This window comes from Dendrobium catenatum, unplaced genomic scaffold (genome assembly GCF_001605985.2).
Source record: "Dendrobium catenatum unplaced genomic scaffold, ASM160598v2 fragScaff_scaffold_938, whole genome shotgun sequence".
Lineage (NCBI taxonomy): Eukaryota > Viridiplantae > Streptophyta > Magnoliopsida > Asparagales > Orchidaceae > Dendrobium > Dendrobium catenatum.
In genome coordinates, this window is record NW_021319400.1 from 323,238 (window position 1) to 344,972 (window position 21,735).

General features: G+C 32.1%; 1 protein-coding gene across 1 annotated transcript; it reads right to left on the minus strand.

The window, feature by feature from the left end:
• Positions 1–484: 484 nt before the first annotated feature.
• Positions 485–6,453, minus strand: LOC110103409. Its single transcript, XM_020832157.2, has 5 exons — positions 6,102–6,453; positions 5,896–6,031; positions 5,716–5,808; positions 2,340–2,543; positions 485–963 (listed from the first exon to the last, which is right to left on the minus strand). Exons 1-5 carry the CDS (start codon positions 6,401–6,403, stop codon positions 754–756), a joined length of 945 nt encoding a protein of 314 aa, XP_020687816.1. The 5' UTR covers positions 6,404–6,453; the 3' UTR covers positions 485–753.
• Positions 6,454–21,735: the final 15,282 nt, after the last annotated feature.

Here is a 21,735-nt window from a genome sequence, read left to right on the forward strand (position 1 = left end):
CAAATGATAATATCAAAACATGCTAAACTTGTCTTTAAATATTTATTTTCATAAAAAATATATTACAATAATATTTCTTTAGAGCACATTCCCTAACACCAACAACAATAACAGAGTTAGCTTGCGATGTATTTAGAATCAACAAAAAACGGCTAAGTTTTCAATGCACAAAAACAAACTATAGAATGAATTTAATAGCCACCAAACTTTTACTCAACTTCTTTTTTTTCATCAAATCAAACAACAAAATTTTAAAAACTCTTGCATTTGAAATATTTCATACTCAATTTTCATCAAATCAAATAGGGCCTAATTAAAACAGGTATTCAACTACAACTAAGGCTTCATTTGGAACGATTTTCTTATTGTTTCTTAAAGTAGCTTTATAGTACAAAAATTAATATTTTTTTTTACAAAAAAGCTGCTTTAAGAAGCAATAAAAAATCATCCCAAACGAAGCCTAAATAGGTACTTAAGCCAATAATTTATACAATGAAGGAGGCTGATCATCTTTTTTATTCACGTCAAAAACATGGAAAATTCGAATTAATGCTCTAACAAGCATAATGCATAACTTACATAGTACAATTTCAGCATTCAATCAATCAAGCAGCTTGAAAAAAAAAAAAAGACAGCTGAAACAACTAACTGTAAAGATCAACAAACCTGCTTGGCAACAGGCTTCAAAATATAGAACAGATCCTGCATCAAGGCAATTCATCCATTTAACTTGGATGAGTTGCAAAACAATAATCACGCCCATGGCCATTCAGCATCTCTCCAAATACACCACCTGGTTCTGCTTTCACCATTGCTATTTTGATTCAGCTTATTGCTCTGTCGTCTGTTTATGCGCAAAGGGCAAATTTCATTGCACCTCGACGAAGCATCGTCTCTGTAGGATGGATTTGAGTACTTTGGGTGACCAATAAAAGGGACATTTTTCCACCAAAGCTTGACAGCCTGAACAAGGTCAACTTGAAGTTCAAAAAGATATGCCAGAAGTTTCAATTCAAGGAGGTAGCTGAAAGTCCTTAATTTTTAGTCAGACTTTATTTGAGACAGTTTTTTGCTACTTCTTAAAACAATTTTTTACTTTTTAGTACAAAAATTATGTCATAATTATTCCACAAGTTTTATGCTGGCCGTTGACTGCCTAACACAACCCTTCACTTTTCTCATCAATGACTTGGGACCTGGCAAAAGCAGTATTAAGAAAGATAGAGGTAGACTTAAAAAGACTTGGTTAGAAAGTATTAGAAATGATCTTTCTTATTAGATTTAAATGAGAATTTGACTTTTAACAGAATATAATGACGAAAAAGGATTCATGTAGCCGACCCCATGTAGTGGGACAAAGGCTTGATGTTGTTGTTGTTGTTGTATAAAAATTAAAATTTTTATAATAGAAAGCTGCTTTAAGAAGCAGTGCCTAAGTGTCAAACTTATGCTATTATCCAAAAAATATACACAGTGTGCCATAATGAGCCAACTATTCAGACTGTTATGACTAGCAGCTCTGGAGTTCATATTGCCCTTGATGAGATACATGGCTGAGTTCAAGAAGTTAAGAATCCAAAAATTTTTTTATTTGATATTTTTAATAATAAAAATTTAATTTTTATTCCCCCCAAATAATACAATTAATTTATATGCCCAAATTTAAAAAAAAAATCCCTTGCTTCACCATTGATTGCAAGTTTAACTTATTTAGGCTTCGTTTGGTTCTTTCTTTGCTTTTGTAAAAGGTAGTTTTAGAAACAAATAGACGCATCGCATACGAACAATGAAAAAAATAATAATTTTCTCGTTTCTTAACAGAAAAGTAAAAAAAACGCCCAAACAAACGAGGCCTTAGTCATGAGTATGTTTTTTCAATCTAATTTAAGTTATCATGAAATTCCATTATTTATTTTTAAGTTAATTATTATTTATTAGCGATTTAAATATTATTTATTATTTAAGACTAATTTAGCATTTTTTATTTATTTAGATATAAATTTATCATTTTCAATAAGGCATATTTCTACAAGTAGCATCCAGCATTGTGTAATTCAACTAGTTGAAGATAGAGGAAAGAAAGTCTTTCTTTTGGCACCCTCGTTAAAGATTTATTCTATCCTGTAGGGTTTCTATCTACATTCTTCCTCTCTTTACCTCCATGGCTCTTGATCGATATTATATTCTTTTCTTCTATGCAATCAAAAGGACTAAACAGATCAACCACATGTTCATTCGGGCTGCCCCTACTCATCGTCAACTAGAATGCTAGAGATGGCTAATAAGTTCTTAAGGAGAATATTACAAGAACGAACAAAAAGATTATCATCCCTAGTTACCTGCCAATATATCAACGCTGCAACCTTATGTGGCATCAACCAGAAATACTTTTCCATGTTAAGCGAAGTAGTTGATGAATGAACTCTTTTAGCACTCAGCGTAGCAATGAAGTAATTTCCAAGAGTGGGGTGCTGAACTGAAATAGATATAAAAATGTTATCTCCTGGTTCAGAAGCATGGATTTTCCAATTTCCTATCATGTCCTGCAAATAAAAAAATTTTTTTTCAAGCCAAACTAAAAGAAACGAGAAGGTAAATGGGAGACCTTGCAAGCTGAATGGTAAAGATGAGTAAAAATAAAGACATTTGATCATATAGATTAGATGCAACGATATGAATAAATAAATTATTAGTCTCGAGATCACTATGGTTTAATCGCAGATTTCTTACATAAGTATGATTTTAGCAACTATATATTATCATTTTGGAGTGAATAAAGTTTTTTTTTTTTTTGCACAAAATGTGAAAAAACTTTACTTAAAATTGAATCTATAAATTGTGATACTGGTTGCCTTTCTTTGTGCATCTCATCACAAGTTTGCTTTAGTAAAAACTAGAACATAGGACACCCTACATCACCTATCACCACTTGGTTAGCATATCTTAGGTGAACTTAAGCCAAACTGTCCTTTAGATTTTTTATTAACAAACAAGTCAAACGTAGGATGTTCCATGAATAGTAGCTAGCAGAAGATCACCATTAGCCATTAATTTGACTTCAAAGAAGATTAATTTAAGAAGGAAAATAAGAATATAGTAAAGCTTCTCTTGAAAGACCAAACTAGTTTCAATGAAACTTTTGTGAAACTATACATGAAAATAGAAATTTTAAAATTCAAAATTTTCTCTCAATTATTGTGTGTTGTTAGACGTAGATTCTCCCAGCACTTTGCACTTGAGGCATAACTCTCCTTATACCAGTATGAGATCTAAATATTCCAATTTATGATCTCTTTATTATTTCTTCAAAACTGGTTAGTAATTGGCGGATACTTAAGATTTTGGGAAGTTGATGCATATTGATTTTTTTCTTTATGGTGTAATCTCAAATTTCTTATGAAATTATGATTTTGGCAACTATATACATGATCATTTTGGAGCGAATAATGTGTTTCTTTTTGGCATCAAAAGTGACTAATGTTTAGTGACATTGAATACAGAAATTGTGATACTTTTTGTGTTTCTTTGTACATCTCATCCCAAATTTGTCTAACTGCTAGACTATCACCCTGCATCACCTATCAACACTTCGTAGCATAACTTGACTTAGCCTAACTTACGCCCTGTTTGTCAAACATAGGAAGCTCCATGAATAGTAACTGGTAAAAAGATCACCATTAGCTATTAATGTTCCTTCAAAGAAAATTATATTTAATATTGTTGTTGAATTTTAATGATTTATATAATATATTATATACTAAGGAAGACGAAATATATATGTATAAGTTAGCCAAGCAAAGAGATAGGAGAAAGATTTAGTTCAAGTGAAGTGCATCAAGGATGAAAATAAAAAAAAATGCTTTTATTAGAAGGGAATACTCAACAAAGGTAGATGAGATATTTTGATAAATTTTTCAATAAAGATTGTGAAATTACGATTGACTTTAGTGACCTTTGCATCACCTTAAATGAAAATTGAGATTTTTACTTTTATTAACATATTAGTAAAACCAAAGTTAAAGGACTTTAAAGAAAATGAAGTGTAAAAAAGTTATTGGACCTAATGATATTCCAAAAGAGATTAACTTTAGAGTCTAAAGGTTTTCGTTTGAGTATATATAAAACTGAATACATTTAGTGTAATTTTAGTCTTAATATATCTAATTGGGGGGGATTGCGACTTGGGGCGATCAAGTCATTAATAAGAGTACATGTTTTAGATGTGTCGGGTCTATTGTCCATAGTGATGATGAAATATAAGGGATATTATTAGTAGAACTAAAATTGGATGGTTGAAATGGAGGAATGCATCGAGCCTACTGTGTGATAGAAAAGTACACCTAAAGCATAAGGGAAAATTCTATAAGATGGCGGGTAAGACATGCAAAGTTTTATGGCACAAAATATTGGTCGTTAAAAGAGAAGCATACAATTAAGTTAAGTGTTACAGAGATGATGATACTCAGATGCATGAGTGGCTTTACTTTTAGTTTTAGATATAGAATGCAGAACGAGCATATATGTGAAAATGTTGGAGTAGCTCCAGTGACAATAAGATTAGAGAAAGTCACCTTAGATGATTTGGTCACATAAAACGACGGTCTTTTGATGACCCGGTTAGGAGAGTAAATGTATTAGAATTGGCCTATGTTAAGAGAGACAGAGTTTGGAAAATTTAAAAAGACTTGGTTATAAAATATTAGAAATAATATTTTTTTATTATATTTAAATGAGAATTTGACTCTTAACAAAACACAATGGAGAAAAAATGATTCATGTATCCGACCACACATAGTGGGATAAATGCTTGATGTTGTTGGTGGGATCGTAGATTTCTTATGGAATTCTGATTTTGGAAACTATACAATTACCATTTTGGAGCAAAAAAATGGGATTTTTTACTTTGCATCAAAAGTGACTAATCATTACTTAAATTGAATCCAAAATCGTGATGCTTTGTGTTTATTTGCGCATCTCATCCCAAATTTGTTTTAGTAAACAGTAGACTATAGTGCGCCATCAAGAACCTATCACCACTTGGTTAGCATATCTTAGTTTAACTTAAGCCCAATCAAACAGGCCACCAATAAATACAACCTTTTGATTTTCTATAAGCAAACCTGTAAAACATAGGATGTTCCATGAATAGTAAGTTGGCAATGAAGATCACCATTAGCCATAATGTTACTTCAAAGAAGATTAATTCAAGAAGGAAACTACGAATAGATAGAATAAAACTGCTTATCTTGATGATGTTGGGTCTTGAAAAGACTTCCCAAGCAATTCCCTAAAACTGTTTTAACACCAATGAAGAAGGGGAAAAATAGGAAGAAATTGCGTTGACTTTTAATTTAAAAAAGGAAGCAACATCAGGACACCCTTTTTAAAAGCAAAGAAGCCATATCCTATTGTTAGCTGGAGAGAGAATTTTGACACAAGGAGACCAATCTTGTAGTCAGAACACAAAAACTCAACTCACCATCCTAACATAATATTTCTCCCAGCATTGGTAGTGTGCTCAAAATTCCATGACACAGTGGTGATGAAGATGAAATTTTCAGCCAGAAATAGTGAAATACTCCCTTAACTAAGCAAACACAAGCTTTGAGAACAATAATTAATTTTGGAGCTCTACATTGAAGAACAAGCATTAATTGTTGTTATCATTTGAAATTCCATTACAATATAAACTGTAACTTCTAAAAAATTCCTTACCATAAACGGGCTAACATGCAATGGCTTAGCAACCATATCCGATCCCGGGGCAAACTCAAAAAATACTTTCTCCCCCCAAGGCGTATTTGTTACCTGAAGTCCAAACATCCGCCAGCAGTCAACGCTAGGGAAAACTCTGTCCATTTCAATAAAAAAAACAACCTACAATGAAGTACCCACCTCGGCAATGCAATTCTTTAAACGAGGTAAAGACCATCTTTCCTCCTCCTCCCCTTCCTCTCCCAAATCATAGCAATAATACACCTTCAGGGGATTCTGATCGTACCCCACGCTTGTCGGAATTGTGAGAAGAAACCTAAAAATATCAGTTTTAATAGGATTTCCTCCAGTAGAAACATAATTGGATCAATAGGTCGTTGAATTACACTGGTCCATCGGTCCCCGCAGCCTCCCGAGCTCGATCAGCGGAAAAATGCGAGTCATGCTGAGCACGGTCCAGGTCAAAGAGCGCATAGCGAACTGGATACTCGAAGGAATTGAAAACAGGCTTTGTCCGCGAATGGCGGACACGGCCCTGATAGAGTCGCACAGCGGCGCGGTCGCAGCATTCGTTGGCAAGAATAGGAGAGAGAAAGCGGGAGAAGGATCGGATAGCGAGGAGGAAGGAGAGGGCGGTGGAGGAGACGAATGTGGAAGCAATAGAGCAGAGCAAGTAGAAGGCCTCCATTTCGCTGCGCTGTCTGCCCTATCTTTGGCAAAATGTTAAGGAGATCACCACCGCTCTAAAAGAAAACGTTTTTAAAATTAAATTTAAAGTGGATAAATATCTTTAAAAAAATACGATTTTATCAAGAAAAGGCAATTCAGAATTTGATTTTTTTTTTTTTTAGAGAATGCAAAATTGCATTAAAAATTAAAAGAACTAATTACAAACTAGAACATAAAGAAAAAGCAAATGGTTTCTATTTCCAACATGGAAAGAAACTTTATTGAAACCATATTTGTTAAACTAGAATTATCATAATTGAAATAAGACCCTACTATTTCCCATTTAAAAACCCTTGGGGTGGAGGGGATACCAATTAAATAAAACAACCTAAAAAATTGATTAGTATCCCAAAGTTTCCAATCGGTTAAAAAATAAGAACTAGTATAAAGCTCATAAACAATTAAAGTAACTATAGAAAACAAATATAAAGCTAAAAGAAAGGAAAGGAAACTAAGAAAAGAACTAAGATAACAAAGAGTCAACAAAAGTTGATAATCGTCAATAAGAACTAGAAGATATCCCTGAATCTTCTTCCAAATCCTGAGTCCATAATCCGCAGACAATAATCTGAGATACTCTTTATACATCAGTTCCCTCATCAAGTAACCTCCAAGAATCTTCATGCTGTAGATAACCATGTAGTAGTAGGAATACATTAAGGAACTAAAGGGGAAGAGACCCTTACAAATTTTTAGAACTAAGATCAGCCATTCTCCTTCTTGGAAAGCTTTCCACCGGTCCCAAGGATTAAAGCTCTTTAAAAAGTTTAAGTGTAGAACTTGAAGAAAGTTCTGATTTAATACTCCTTGTATTTCCTTTTACTATTGCTGTCTTTTTAAAATTAAGATTTACTTCTGAAGATGGTGTAACGGTTTCAGTATTTTCCTTATGATCGCTTTTGTATGAATCTGGTTCATTAGCCCCAGCGTTAACTAATTCATGAATATCGGAATTTAAGTTTTCAAATTCTAATTCATTAGCTCCCATCGAATTGGCAGCCATAATGGGAGTACAAACAGCTCCCAATGATTCAGCAATGGTTTCACTATTATCGGCTTCCAAAACTGCCTCCACAATATTAGCATTTTCAAATTCAGATTTTGAATTTTGAATTTGCTGAATAGAGCTGGCAGAATTTTAAAACCATTATCTGATTCCAGATTTACCTCAATAGCCAAAGTAGATAAAGCAATTTCAGAAACAAACTCTGATATAGGATTAACGGCCTCCGCTTCTTCAGTCTGATATAAATCCTGAGCTGTCTTTGGTATAGAAATTTCAGGAGAGTTCACGGGATTATCAGCAGGAATAGGTTCTGAAAAAATTGCATTATCTATAATATCCAGCAATTGAGTAGGATTGAATTCAAATTTTGAATTCTGAATTTCCAATGGACCAGCACTCAATTTTGATATAGCATTAACAGCTTCCTCTTTATTATCCAAATTATCAGCAACTTTGAAAAAATTCTGATCAGATTTAGCAGAATTAACTAGAATAAGATTATCCATAAAATTATTCCTCTTTTTCTTTTTGAACTTCACAGGCATCAAAGGACCATATGAATTATCAGCAATATGAACTGAATTTGAAGGGATATCTTTAACAAGAGGATTCTTCTTAAGAGAAGCATTTGGACAATCATAATCATTATGGCCAATTTTCCCGCAATAGAAACAAAGGGACGATAGATTTTCATATCAAATTTTTGAAAAAATTTATCATGAAGACCTTCAACCCATGTACCACAAGGGAGTTTAGAATTCAGTTTAACTCGAATGCAAGCTCTAGCGAATTCCCTTATCCCCCACCTAAACATATTGCCATCCAATAATAGAGGAGTCCCTATTCTAGAAACAATTCTAGTAATATTGGTTTCGTCCCAGCAATGTAAAGGTAATTAAGGAAGACGAACCCAAATAGGAGAAGAGATCCCATCCAAAGAATTAGGAGAGAAGTTGGGTGACCATCTGTAAAAACCAATGATGAATCCTCCCACATACCAAGGACCTCCATTAAGAACTTCTTCCATAGCTTCTTGTGACTGGAATGAGCACAGAAACCAATCTAATCCAAGTGAGGTTATATGAAATCCTCCATATTTACCCCATTGCCTCCTTAATTCATTAGCACAATTTGAAAAAGGTAATTTTTTACAAAGGATCTTCACAACCAACGAATTCCTCAACACTTAAACATTGGCTTTTTCATTTTCCAAGTCAAGTTTGACCACATTTTCATTTCCATTTTCATGATGAACTTCCTTCAAATTAATTTTAATATGTGGTTTTCTAACCCACACATTAGAATTATCAGATCCAGGTGAAGATGCTGGATTTTTGATATTACTCTCATCGAGGATGGTATTATCAATCTCTTTATTATTCTTCAACAGATTAAAATCTTTGCAACCTAATGAAGAAGCCTCCAAATCATTTGCTTTAGGGAAAAAAACCTTCATGGGTGAAATTGACATACTCTTCAAAACATTAATGACATCTTTTCCTTTTCCAATATATGGCAAATGCTTTTGCTTAGATATCAACCCTCCTTCTTTAATCACCAGATGAGAGTTCCAAAAACAAGAATTGCGAGGGAAACTATGATTGAATGGAAATCTACCTTTTGAATGCAACATAGTTGGACGCGCGGTAGATCTATAGGAGATGGTGTTCCGGTCATCCATGGATGACCGGCCACCTCCATCCATCTTCAATGAAAGCAGCCGAAATCTTCTTCAAAATCCTTCCTCTTTTTGTGGAGCTTCTCTCTCTTCAAAATCTTGAATTTGATTTTCTTATAAAATCAATTTTATTTCTAATTTTCATTAGATATAACGTAAATTAGAATTTGATTTTCTTAGAAAATCAATTGATAATTCGTGTTTTCTATATAAATTATAATTTAATATAATATTCAGAAATTTAATATAATTAAATTTAATATTTAAAATATTATTAAATATAACATATAGAAATTATAAATTTACCGGTTGAATCGGAAATCGGGTGGTTCTAACTGTGTATAAAATTGGAATAGCATTGAACCACTCGAAAATCGCTCGAACCAGCAATTGAATCGGCAAACTGTCGTCAATTTTACAAAACCGGGTGGTTTAGGCTCAGCTGAATTTGAACTTATTCGGCTTGTATTAAACTATCTGATAACCACATACACAAATTTATTTTCAATGCATTGCATTAAATAAAGCATAATTGGGCTTAATTTAGACAATACCAAAATGTCCTAATTGTAGGCAACATAAAATCCTACTTAGCAAAAAAAAAAAAATCATATTTTCAGAAACTAATCAAATTACTATGGATCATATATAACAATATTATGAAGCTTTAAAGGAATTAAAGAACTATTTTAAATGTCAAAATAAATTTTTGAATGTACAAGAATCATTGTTTTTTAAAATACAAAATTATCCTTATTTTTTGACAATGGAAATACAAATTTGATAATTTTTTTTTAAATATCAAATTATTGAAATAAAAAATAAGATAGTGATTCCTTACAATGAAACGAGCAAATCCCTCATCATAATTGACTGATGAAAATCACTATACTGCCTCCAAAACCTAAGTTTATTTATTTTACTATCCTACCTTTTCTCTCTTATTTTTCCTTTTTACATTGCTCAATTTCTCTTTTAGACGATTTCATAAAAGAGAAAGGGATTTAATGGATTAGTTTGGAGTGTCAAAAATTATAGAAAAATATTTATAAAATAGCACATTTTATTTAAAAAAAAATTAATAAAATTGGTTTGCATAACGAACATCTGACCCAAAATTCATGTTTGTACCAACATGTCTCAATTTCTTAAGGATTTGTATCAGTGTCCAAAAATTATGAAAAAATTAGTGTAATTAAATCACTACAATATTTATATTATGATGAGGATGGTTTATGATATGAACTTATGATGACTCCTTAAAAAAGTTATTTGACTCGGTTAAAATATGGGTTATTACACTGTCCTCCTTAATAGCCCCCCAATCCAACATCATTAGTACCAAAATGGATAACTTCTGGAGCTCCCCCTCGCATCTGGATAAGGCATCAGCCGCCTTGTTCTCTAACACTGGCCTATACTGGATCTTGAAATCATATCCCAATAGTTTTGAAAACCACCTCTGATGCTCCTCGGTCACCATCTATGTTATAATAGGTACTTCAAGCTCCTATGGTCTATGATAACGATGAAATGTCAGCCCAGCAAGTAAGACTATTAGTTTTAAATATATAATGTTATGGCCATCAACTCCCTATAATATATTAACTTTAACATAGCTATGGTTGTCAACACCTGGTTGAAGTAAGTTATAGTCTTATGATTATGCATGAGCACTGCCCCCAATCCATACCCTGATACATCAATCTCTATCACAAAAATCTAGCTAAAATCTAGTAGGGCTAGGAGCAATATTGTGGTCATGGCATTCTTTAATCTCTTAAAGACATAAATAACTGCTATTACCCATAAGAAGCTATCATTCTTCAGCTGCTCGATCAATGGTGGTCATGCTTTAGTATTGTATCCCCTCACAAAGCTTCTATAGTACCATGCCAATCCTAGGAAATTATCCCTTAGCTCCTTCAAAATTTTAAGTAGCTGACATTTAAGTGTTACCTCAATCTTAGCCTAATCAGCGGCCACCCCCTCATGAGATATCACATGCCCCATATTATCCACATTGGGCTATGCAAAGAAACACTTCTTCAGGTTGGCCATCAACTAATACTCTTGTAATACCTCTAATACCACCTTCAAGTACTTCAAATGCTCTTCTTCATACTTGCAGTACACTATGATATCATCAAAGAAAATTAGTACAAATCTCCTAAGTTATGGTCAGAATACCCTATTCATGAGAGAATAGAATATAGCAAGAGTGTTGGTGAGGCCAAACGGTATCACCAAGAATTCTTAGTATCCCTCATGTGTCTTGAATGTAATATTTGGGCCATCATTCTCTCTCATCCTGATCTAATGGTACTTAGACTTCAGATATATCTTCATAAATACAGTCATTCCACATAGCTCATCCATCAACTCATCTATCACTGCAATAAAAAATTTATTTAGCACAATCTTTATATTCAGGGTTTGATAGTCTACATAGAATCTCCAGTTCCCATCCTTCTTTTTGACTAGTAAGATTTGACTAGAAAAATGACTCACACTAGGCCTAATGATCCCTATCTATAGCATCTCCTAGATTAGTTTTTCAATCTTATCATTTTAGATATGAGGGTAGCAATAATGCCTGATATTAATCAACGACACTATATCTATCAAGGTGATAACATGCTTCTACTGTCTCAATAGTGGCAATCATTGAGGTGGCTGAAAGGCCTTATTAAACTATTGTATAATAAGCTTTAATAAAAGAGGGATGTCTCCCCCTCCTCCAATTTAATCCTCTCTAAGCTCAACACCTCCACCAAAAATCCCCCCCTCCCCTCTCATATGTGGTCCACTATGATTTTTAGAGAAATAATGGCTTTGGATCTCTATATCTCCCCTAATCATCACCCTTCTCCTCTCCATTAACAATTCTATTATCAGTGCTCCTCAATTAACCTTGGTATTGATGGGGTTGGTGAAGTAGCATAAAGAATTATAAAAATAATTTATGGCTCTATCAATCCCTAAACAATGCTTAGATTTTTTTTATATAAAAATATAAAAACTCTACTTAATATACCCAATTATATGTGTTGAATCAAATAATATAGTGATAGAGCAGAGTATCAGTCCCATGAGAAAGAATATTTACTTGTAAATACTAGTATTATCTGCTTCAACTACAATAATTATCCTACTCAATAAAAAATAAGTTTTTAAAGAGATTCAATCAATTAAATTAAAATAAAAAATAATTAAATGAAATACTATTTGAAAAAAAAACTATTTTTGATTGATGGAATGTAAATACAATATATTCCTAATGATTTTTTTTATATTGATGCTATTTAGAGTATATGCATCACTGATCACTCAGTCAAGCATGAAGAGATAAAGAATATATTGAACTCCTTACAATCTCAATATCACTTTAAACTCTCATAGTATGTCACCCTATGAGAATCTTAGATGTGTAAGTAAAGCATGTATTGTTAAAACCTCCTCATGATAATTCATCTTTACAAAGTTGATACATGATAAGCAATATGCCTATGCTTATATCATACCAATCCAATATACATAATTGTGCTTGGTTTTTTATTCCTAGGTTCCACATTAAATGAAGACATGTATATTAAAAATATCATGAAATTATTAATAAAAAGAATTTATTAATACTCCATATTTTATTTTGCATCATCAATCCAAAACTAGAAAATTTAGCTAGGCATAAAAAATAAATAAAACAAATTCATTTTCATTAATTGCAAAAAAGAAAGAAAGTCCAGAAGAAAAGATATCACTAGATGAATTCAATAAACTCCTCTACACTCCTCTTTGAACTTACATATTCACTTTCACAAACACAAGTCAAGCACTCTGGAATGTATATAGCACTTCTCTAAATTCCCCCAGTTGTCACTCCTAGGAAAAAAAATACTATAAATATTGAAATTTAACAAGTAAGTAAACTCTTCTACTAACATTACAAATACACTATTTATAAAAAATACATAAAATATATTCTGGCATCACGGTGCTGGAGATAATTTTGTCGCTACACTCATAAAATGAACAAACGACACAGCGCTGAAGGGTTTCCTCTACTGTGACGGGTTTCCTCTGATGCGATGCTTATTGATACAGACTCCTTATTTAATGAATCGACGCATCACTTTACTAGTAGATAATGTCCTGAACAGTTACAACTGCAACATTGTGGCGCTGCTGATGGTTGAGCGCTGTAATGTCCATGGGGCACTCCCTTGACTTAGCGACGCTGTGCAGACAGAGACTGAGTTTTGCGGTGCTGACTCCTTTAACACTACAACACTATCAAACAGAGACTGGGCGCTACCATGTTCATATTTGGGCGCTCCGATAGTGTTAATGATGGCGCTACATCAATATTATATCCGATGTTACAGCACTGTACTATATTTAAAAACTTTGCCCATTTCCTATATTTTCATGTGCAAATATAGCCACAATAGCACATTTTCACTTATAAATTAACAAATAAAACAAAACATTATTTACACTTATCAAATTATCTCAAGCTTAAACTCTTGCTTGTCCTTAAGTAAATAAAAGTTTGTAATTCTAATTAAGTGATTAACCACAATAAAAAAATGACAATATTAAATTACTAAAATATAGGATAATTCATCACTGTCTAGAATTAGTAAAAATAAATCAAATCTATACTTCTAGTTTGTACAAATACGAATAATTAAACTTAATAAATCATTCTTGTTTTTATCTAATTTGAAATTATAGGTTGTAGATTTAATCATTATCTTTTGAATATTGAAGTGAATAATTTAGTTTTAATAATTGGATATGATTGTATTTAAAATTATACTTTTCTTAGTTCATTATCCCTTGCATTAGCTCTTTCTCATATTATCCTTTATAGTTTTCATATAAGATTGTATTCCAAATCTAAAGCTTTCACTGATATCCATTTTTTAATGTACTAGTCTCTTTTTTTTTTTTTTTTTTGATATTTTTCATTTCTTTTTATTTTTAAAAACTATTTATATTTTTTTTTTCATTTTTTCTTTTTTGGAGTATATAATTAATGATTTTGAATATCAATTTCTACTTTAAGATTCTCATATAATATTAATAATTTTAATGTATGGACTTGATGAGATTACTAATTCCATCTTTAGGTTTTCTATGATTTCAAATTTAGTTTTTTTTTTCATTTTTTCTTTCTATAATTTTAATGTATGGACTTAACTAAAATCTAGGGGTTTATTATTATGTTAATTTTTTTAATAATTTTTAATTATCATTTTTATAAAGGTTAATTAAACAATTAGAATATAAAATTAGTTACATGACAATAATAATTGAAGTAAGAAGATAATTTGCTAATATATAAATAAATACATAAACAAATACTACAAACACATGCTTTCATATCAGTATTAAAGAGCAAATAAAATATGTGTTGAATATAAAATAAAACATATCATTACATTAATATGATTGACTAACATCACACATACATTGGTTACCTCCTAGAAACGCTAAGTAAGTCTTTAACTAGACTATAAATGAAAATATAAAATGAAATAAAAACTGCACACAAAATAAAATAACAAATTTTCTCCCACTTTCAAGCCTACCCCTCAAAATCAGGGTCTTCCTCATCTTCTTCATCCTCTTCATCTCTCTCCTTAGGTTGACACACAAAAGGTTGGTATTCATGTGCAGAAGGAAGCTCATATTGAATGGGCCTTTCTACGAATGGGCTTCTTCTAACCATACCAATCGGAGCTTTATAAAAATCAGATGTATACATGTAATATCTCTTATGTTGGTCCATGGTATATGTCATTCACATCTTCATTTCAAACTGTTAATATACAATTTTCTCATAAAATTTATTCACTATCCATCTTCTCACTTATGTCTGTCACCTGATTACTCAATATTTTTGAAGTCTAGGCACTCCTATTATTGTTGTTGCCTGCCCCACTAGAATATCTAAGTCGTTAGGATTCATATCTTCTATATTATATTATTTAAAGCTCAAAATTTAACCCCTAGTAAGAGCACTTATGGGAAATATAAGTGTTCCTCATTTTGGTCTCCCCTTACTCCAGTAGTCACACATAAAGTATAAACTAAAGAAGGATGAGTCAAACCCACAGAGGTGGAGCCTCTCATGATGTACATAATGGAAGACATGATCAACTTCTCAACATCAATAGTGTAACTTTTGAATGGCATAATTCAGCAAAGCTCTATCCTTGGTTACCTCACAAATGTTCTTGCAAGGAAGCATACGGGTAATTACGAATTAGTGCTAGGCCTTGGAGGTTTTGGTCAAGTTGGAATAGGGGTGTCAATATTTGAAACGGGTCGGGTTCATGTTCAATAATTCGACCGTTTAAAAAATCGGGTCGGGTTTCAATTGACCCTTTGACCCAAATTTGACCCATTTTTTATCCGAAAATCTGTTTTGACCTGACAACCCGAGATTGACCCATTTTTAACCAAAAAAGTGGAGATTGACCAATTTTTGAACCTAAAAAATTAGTAGTTTTTTGTTGGCAGGTCATTCGGGTCATGTCGGATTGACCCGGACCCGAAGCAGGTTGGGTTTGGGTCCGAAAAACTGACCCATTTGCAAAAATGGGTCGGGTTCAGGGTTTACCTGAATAGTACCGTGTAAGTTTTGGGTTCGACCTGAACTCGACCAGGACCCGAAATTGACACCCCTAAGTAGGAAGTAGAGAAATTTATAATTTTTTATTCTCTAGTCTTCCACCTAGGTTCACTAATCGATCCACATAGTAAGTCCAGGATTTCTTGGGAATTAAAAGGTGCCTGACTAAAAGGAAAATATTCATCAAATTCCATTTCTTGTAACTTAAGGATTCTATTAATGGTACAAAATCAAAAGGAACCCATTTCCTCCCTCTCACAAAGCACGTATAATCAAATGATTCCTTCCCATTGCATAAAATTCTCTAACTATATTCACAACAGTCGTATAAGATTCTTCACAAAAATGGGCCCAACCTCTATTTGAAATTGTTTGTAAGATATGTGGGGTTGGGTAAAGAAATCCATGCTCATGGATAAGAGGTTTATAGACTACCAATTATGAAAACCTAGACTCAGCTGTCTCTGAAATGTCTTTTAGTCTATCATAAGAGGCCAATATCTTCTTCCCTAATCCAGAGGTTTTGGGGGCCATTGCTATAGAGAGAAACTTAATATTAGAGAGAAGAAATAGTGGAATGCAAGGTAAAATAAAATGAAAAATGATATGTCAATTTATAAATGTCAAAGTACTGCGGCGCAGCATGATATGACACCGCGACGTTAAATGCTTGCACTAAATGACAAAATGATCATATTAAAACACTGCAGCAGTTCAAGCCATATGGTGCAATGGCGATTATTTTAGAAAATTTAAATAACTTTTTGAAAATAGCCACCACTGTGATATTATCACATGTGTCAGCGCATTAACGATCATGTAAGGTAATCACTGCAGTGCTATCAATATTGTAGTGATGAAAATTATGTGGCACTGCGGTGTTAGTTCCAGTGCTGTAGTGCCTACCGAACTAATAATATAACTTTCAATCTGTACTATTCATTTTAACTAATGACTTAATAGTTCTTAAAGACTAAGTTTGATTGGCAATGTGGCGCTAGCTTATATAATTATTAAATTTCAATTTATGGAATTATACTAAAATGAAGGCAAAAGCTATGGCACTATGATAGATGTCATAGTGAAATTGAAATGAGATAATACAAATATGACAAATTACTTAACTATTAATGCAAAATGCAATACAATGTAAATAATAACTATAACAAATGTAATATAGATATGTAAATATAATATTATTAATAAAGCATGAGTGGGTTTAATTATATAATTTATACAATAATATAGTAATTTTGCAAATAAAATAAATTTTAACCTTACAATGGCACAAAAAATTTGATGGGGGAGGTGGAGTAACCTAAAAAATTGTGAAAATAATTTAGGGCTATATCAATCCATAAACAATGCTTATATTTTCTTTAATATAAAAAATATAAAATCCCCACTTAATATATGTAAGAATATGCATCGAATCAAGTAATATAGTGATAGAGTTGAGTATCGATCCCATGAGAAAAAATATTTACTTGCAAATACTAGTATTATCTACTTCAATTACAATAATAATCTTACTCAATACAAAATAAGTTTTTATGGAGATTCAATCACTTAATTTAAAATAAAAAACACTTCAATGAAATAATATTTAGATAAAATATTTTGAATTGATGGAATGTAAATATAATATGTTTTTAATGATTCTCTTTTATATTGATGTTATTCAAAGTATATACATCACCGACTGTTCAGTCAAACGTAAATAGATACATAACATATTAAACCCTTTCCAACCTCAATGCCACTCTAAACTCCCATTGTCTATCACCTTATGACAATTTTAGAATATTAAGTAAAACATTTACTGTTAAAATTCGCTCATGACAATTCATTTATATAAATTTGATACATGACAAGCATTATACTTATGCTTACATCATACCAATCCAATATACATAGTTGTGCCTAGTTTTCTAGTTCTAGGCCTTATAACATTACACCTGATATTAACAACACATATGACCATTATGTGTATTAAATAAAGACTTAATATATTAAAAATATCATAAAATTATTAATAAAAAGAATTTATTAATACTCCGTATTTTATTTACACCATCAATTCAAAACTAAAAAAATTTAGTCAGACATAAAGAACAAATAAAGCAAATTCATTAAATGGGTTCAATGATCTCCTATACACTTTTTTTTTAACTTACAAATTTTCACAAATACAAGTCAAACACTCTAATGGAATGTATCTAGTACTTCTTTGAATTCTTTTAGTTGTCACTCCTAAGAAAAAATTAGAGAATCACTATAAAGATTGAAATTAAACAAGTGACTGAACTCTTCTATTAACATTACAAATTGTCTATTTATATAAAAAAACATAAAAATAGATTCTGGCACCGTGACGCTCCAGAAAATTACACTGCAATGCCAATAAAATGAACTAACACCACAGTGTTAAAGGGCTTCCTCCACTACGGTGCTTGCTGACATGGACCCGCTGTGTAATGAATCGATGCACAACTTTACTAGCATATCATGGCATGAATAACTACAACTATAACGTTGTGGCACTATTGATGGTTGAGCACAACGACATCCACATGTTACTCCCTTAACTTAGCGGCATTAGAATTTAGCATCACGATGCTATGCAAATAGAAACTAGGCTTTGTAGTGCTGACTCCTCCGACATTGCAGTGCTGTCAAATAGAGACTAGGGGCTACTGTATCCATATTTGGGTACTCTAGTCAAGCCAATGATGGTGTTGCAGTAGTATTATATTTAACACTGCAGTATTGTACCATACTTAAAATTTTTGCTTATTTCCTATATTTTCTAGCACAAATAAAACTAATACAATATATTTTCACTGGCAAATTAAAACATAAAATATAACATTATTTATATTTATCATGTATACATCTCCATAGGTATGTTGTTATTTCATTTCCAAGATGACATCCGTGTTCCTTAACTATAATGGAAGGAAGTCATCCCTCACTTGGACCCCCTGAATAGTCAGAACCACCCCCCTACACACTCCTTTATATGTCTCCACCTTCTATGTGCCCATCATCATGTCATAACACCATGTGTCCATGAGTTTCTCTCCTATTTAGTCTATGACCTGGTTGGAGATTAAATTATGAGAAGCTGCACTGTCTATCAATACCACTACCTCCATGCTTATTATTTATCCTCTCATTTTCATAATGTGCTTTAGAGTAAATCTGACAACTGAGTTCAAGGAGACCTCTGCCATGTCTAAATGCATCTCTTTCCTCTCCTTCACCACTGCCTCACTCCCTCTTCTCTCCTTAGTTTTTTCGTCATCACAAAGGATAAGAACTTGAAGAGTTTGGTCCTTACACATGTGCCATGGTGTATATCTCTCATCATATCTAAAACACAACCCCTTCATCCACTTCTCATGTAGCTTATTCTCAATAAGCTTTTAGAAGTTCCCCCTGATTCCCCCTCTTACAGTCTTCTCTTTTGTAGGTCTCCTTAAGAATACCTGTATCAGCCCCTTGGGTGTAAAAAAGGTGGTGGTAATCTTGAACGATCCTCCTAAACTGCTACCTCTGGCCTCCCTCTCCAGGTGCTTCTAGTCCTTCACTAATTTGGCGAGATCTATAGCTTCTCCCAAATCACGAGCCATCATCACTCTAACTACCTCCCTAATATCTAGTTTGAGCCATTTCCTAAAATTTTCCTCCAATATAGTCTCTAAAAGGCGGTCTAGTTTGCTGACATGGTACTCAAACCTCTCACATTACTCCACCATATATTGATCCCTCATGCGTTATAGAAAATAACTGCTCATTAAAGTCTTCTTCCCTTCTGGTTCAAAAACATTCCAACATGTGGTCTTTGAACTCCATCCAGGTCCATATGGGCCGCTTCATATCTCTCTACTGGTATTATGCCAATACATTCCCCTCCAAGTATAAACCAACTGCCATAAGTCTCTCATCCTCCTTCAACCTATTAATGATAAAATATCTCCCCACCTTGTAAATCCAACCATGTACATCCTCTCCCTAAAAAATATGCATCTTCAGTTTTCATACCCTCTGATCTTCTATGTTCCCCTTGATTCCTTCATCCCATTCCACAAGTGGGTGGTCCCCCTAAGTGTCATAATTATCCCTTTCGCGCTCGTACCCAAACCCATCATCAAAATCCCCCTCCTTTTAAAATCAACACCTCTCCAGTCATAATTAACCCCTCTTTTTTTTTTTTTTTTAATTTAACACCCTTTCATTCATACCCAATCACCCTCATGCCTCTCATCATATCTTTTGCATAGCTCCTCCCTATAAATGGGCTCTAGAGGAGGTCTTCTCTCTTCTCACTCCAAAATCTCTGCATCATGATCATCCCTTCGGTTGCTAGAATTTGTATTTCCTCCTATTGATCCTCTTGCCTCTATTGTCACCAGTTGAATATGAAGATCCAACACCTTCATTGTGATGTTATAAAATATAATTTGAAAAAATTATTCTTTTATCTTTTAATAAATAATATGATAGCTATATAACTTTATTTATTAAAATTAAATAATAAAAGTAATTTTAAAATTCAAAACATCTATATACACATTTGTATTCATTTCTAAAAAATCATGTATACAACTCATGATCTATATACAATCAAATTACAACTACTCTATTATGAGTATAAAAGAATACTTAAAATAAAAATAATATGAACTGAAAGGAATCCTGATTAATCTCACACTGCTACTCCCTTGCCTTATCCTGAAATTATTTAATTACATATAATAAGCTCAAGATCCTAGGAATTAATCAAATCTTATAACTAAACTCAACATAAGGCATAAGAGAAATATGTATGTTAGTAGCCAAATCATACTAATAGTATTCATATAATCATGAATCAGTGTAGAAATAATAAAACTCATATGCAGTAGTAGTAAAATCTATAAATAATAAAATATTATGGTACATAAGCCAATAAATTAGTATGTGTGTAAATTTATAAAGCAGTCATCGATTAATACTATAATCAGTAGATGAATCATATATAATGGTGAAATCAAATCATTGATAGACTGTCAAAATTATATCAATACAGTAAAATCATATAAGAGTGTATACATATTATTTTGGTATTCTATATCAGTATCTTAATCACATGCATAATATATTCTTTATATCACATGCTCAATGTATATATCATGCTTTTTATATCAATGAATCAATAACAATGATCATAATAAACCAGTGCAATAATATGAACAATGCTTCAATAACATGCATTTCAATAGTCACACTAAATAAGTAAATAAATAAGAAATTCTTATTTAAATAATATTTTTCCAGTATTAATAAACCATTGGCTTAGTAAAAAAGATTTGTAACTCATTACCCACTGACACAATAATCATCTCCTTATAACTTCCAAATAATATATCATGTGAATCAATCGAGAATAACATCAAATCATATATTTAAAGAAAAGTCCGTCGGCCCACTATCCTGTATATGTCAATCAGTCTCCAACCAACGTCGATAAATAACCATTATTTACTTATTTTTCCCCACACACATTATTATAACAATATTATAATAGGTATAACTTATAAATACTAGATAAATCATATATCCACATTCATTTTTAACATTATAGTAAATAAAGCATAATTGGGTTTAACTCATAAAGTGCCAAAATGTTCTGATAGTATGCAACATAAAACCCTACTGAGTAATTTTTTAAAAAAATTAACCAAATTATAAGAGGCCATATAAAATAATATTCAGAAGCTTTAATTTAACTAAAATTTTATTTTTATGTGTCAAAATAAATATCTGAATTGACAAAAATCACTGCATTTTCAAAATCACCAGATGAAAAATTTCAAATAGATATTCAAAATATTTATAGTCTCAAGCTCTATAATATATAAAAAAATTATGCGATGAAAGTTTTATCGATACAAAATTATCCTTATTTTTCGATAACAA

Coding starts and splice junctions, on each gene's coding strand:
- LOC110103409 (XM_020832157.2), bottom strand. CDS start 6,403: ATGGAGGCCTTCTACTTGCTCTGCTCTATTGCTTCCACATTCGTCTCC. Junction 6,032..6,101: donor GCGGGGACCGATGGACCAGT/GTAATTCAACGA, acceptor TGATATTTTTAG/GTTTCTTCTCACAATTCCGA. Junction 5,809..5,895: donor TAAAGAATTGCATTGCCGAG/GTGGGTACTTCA, acceptor TTTGGACTTCAG/GTAACAAATACGCCTTGGGG.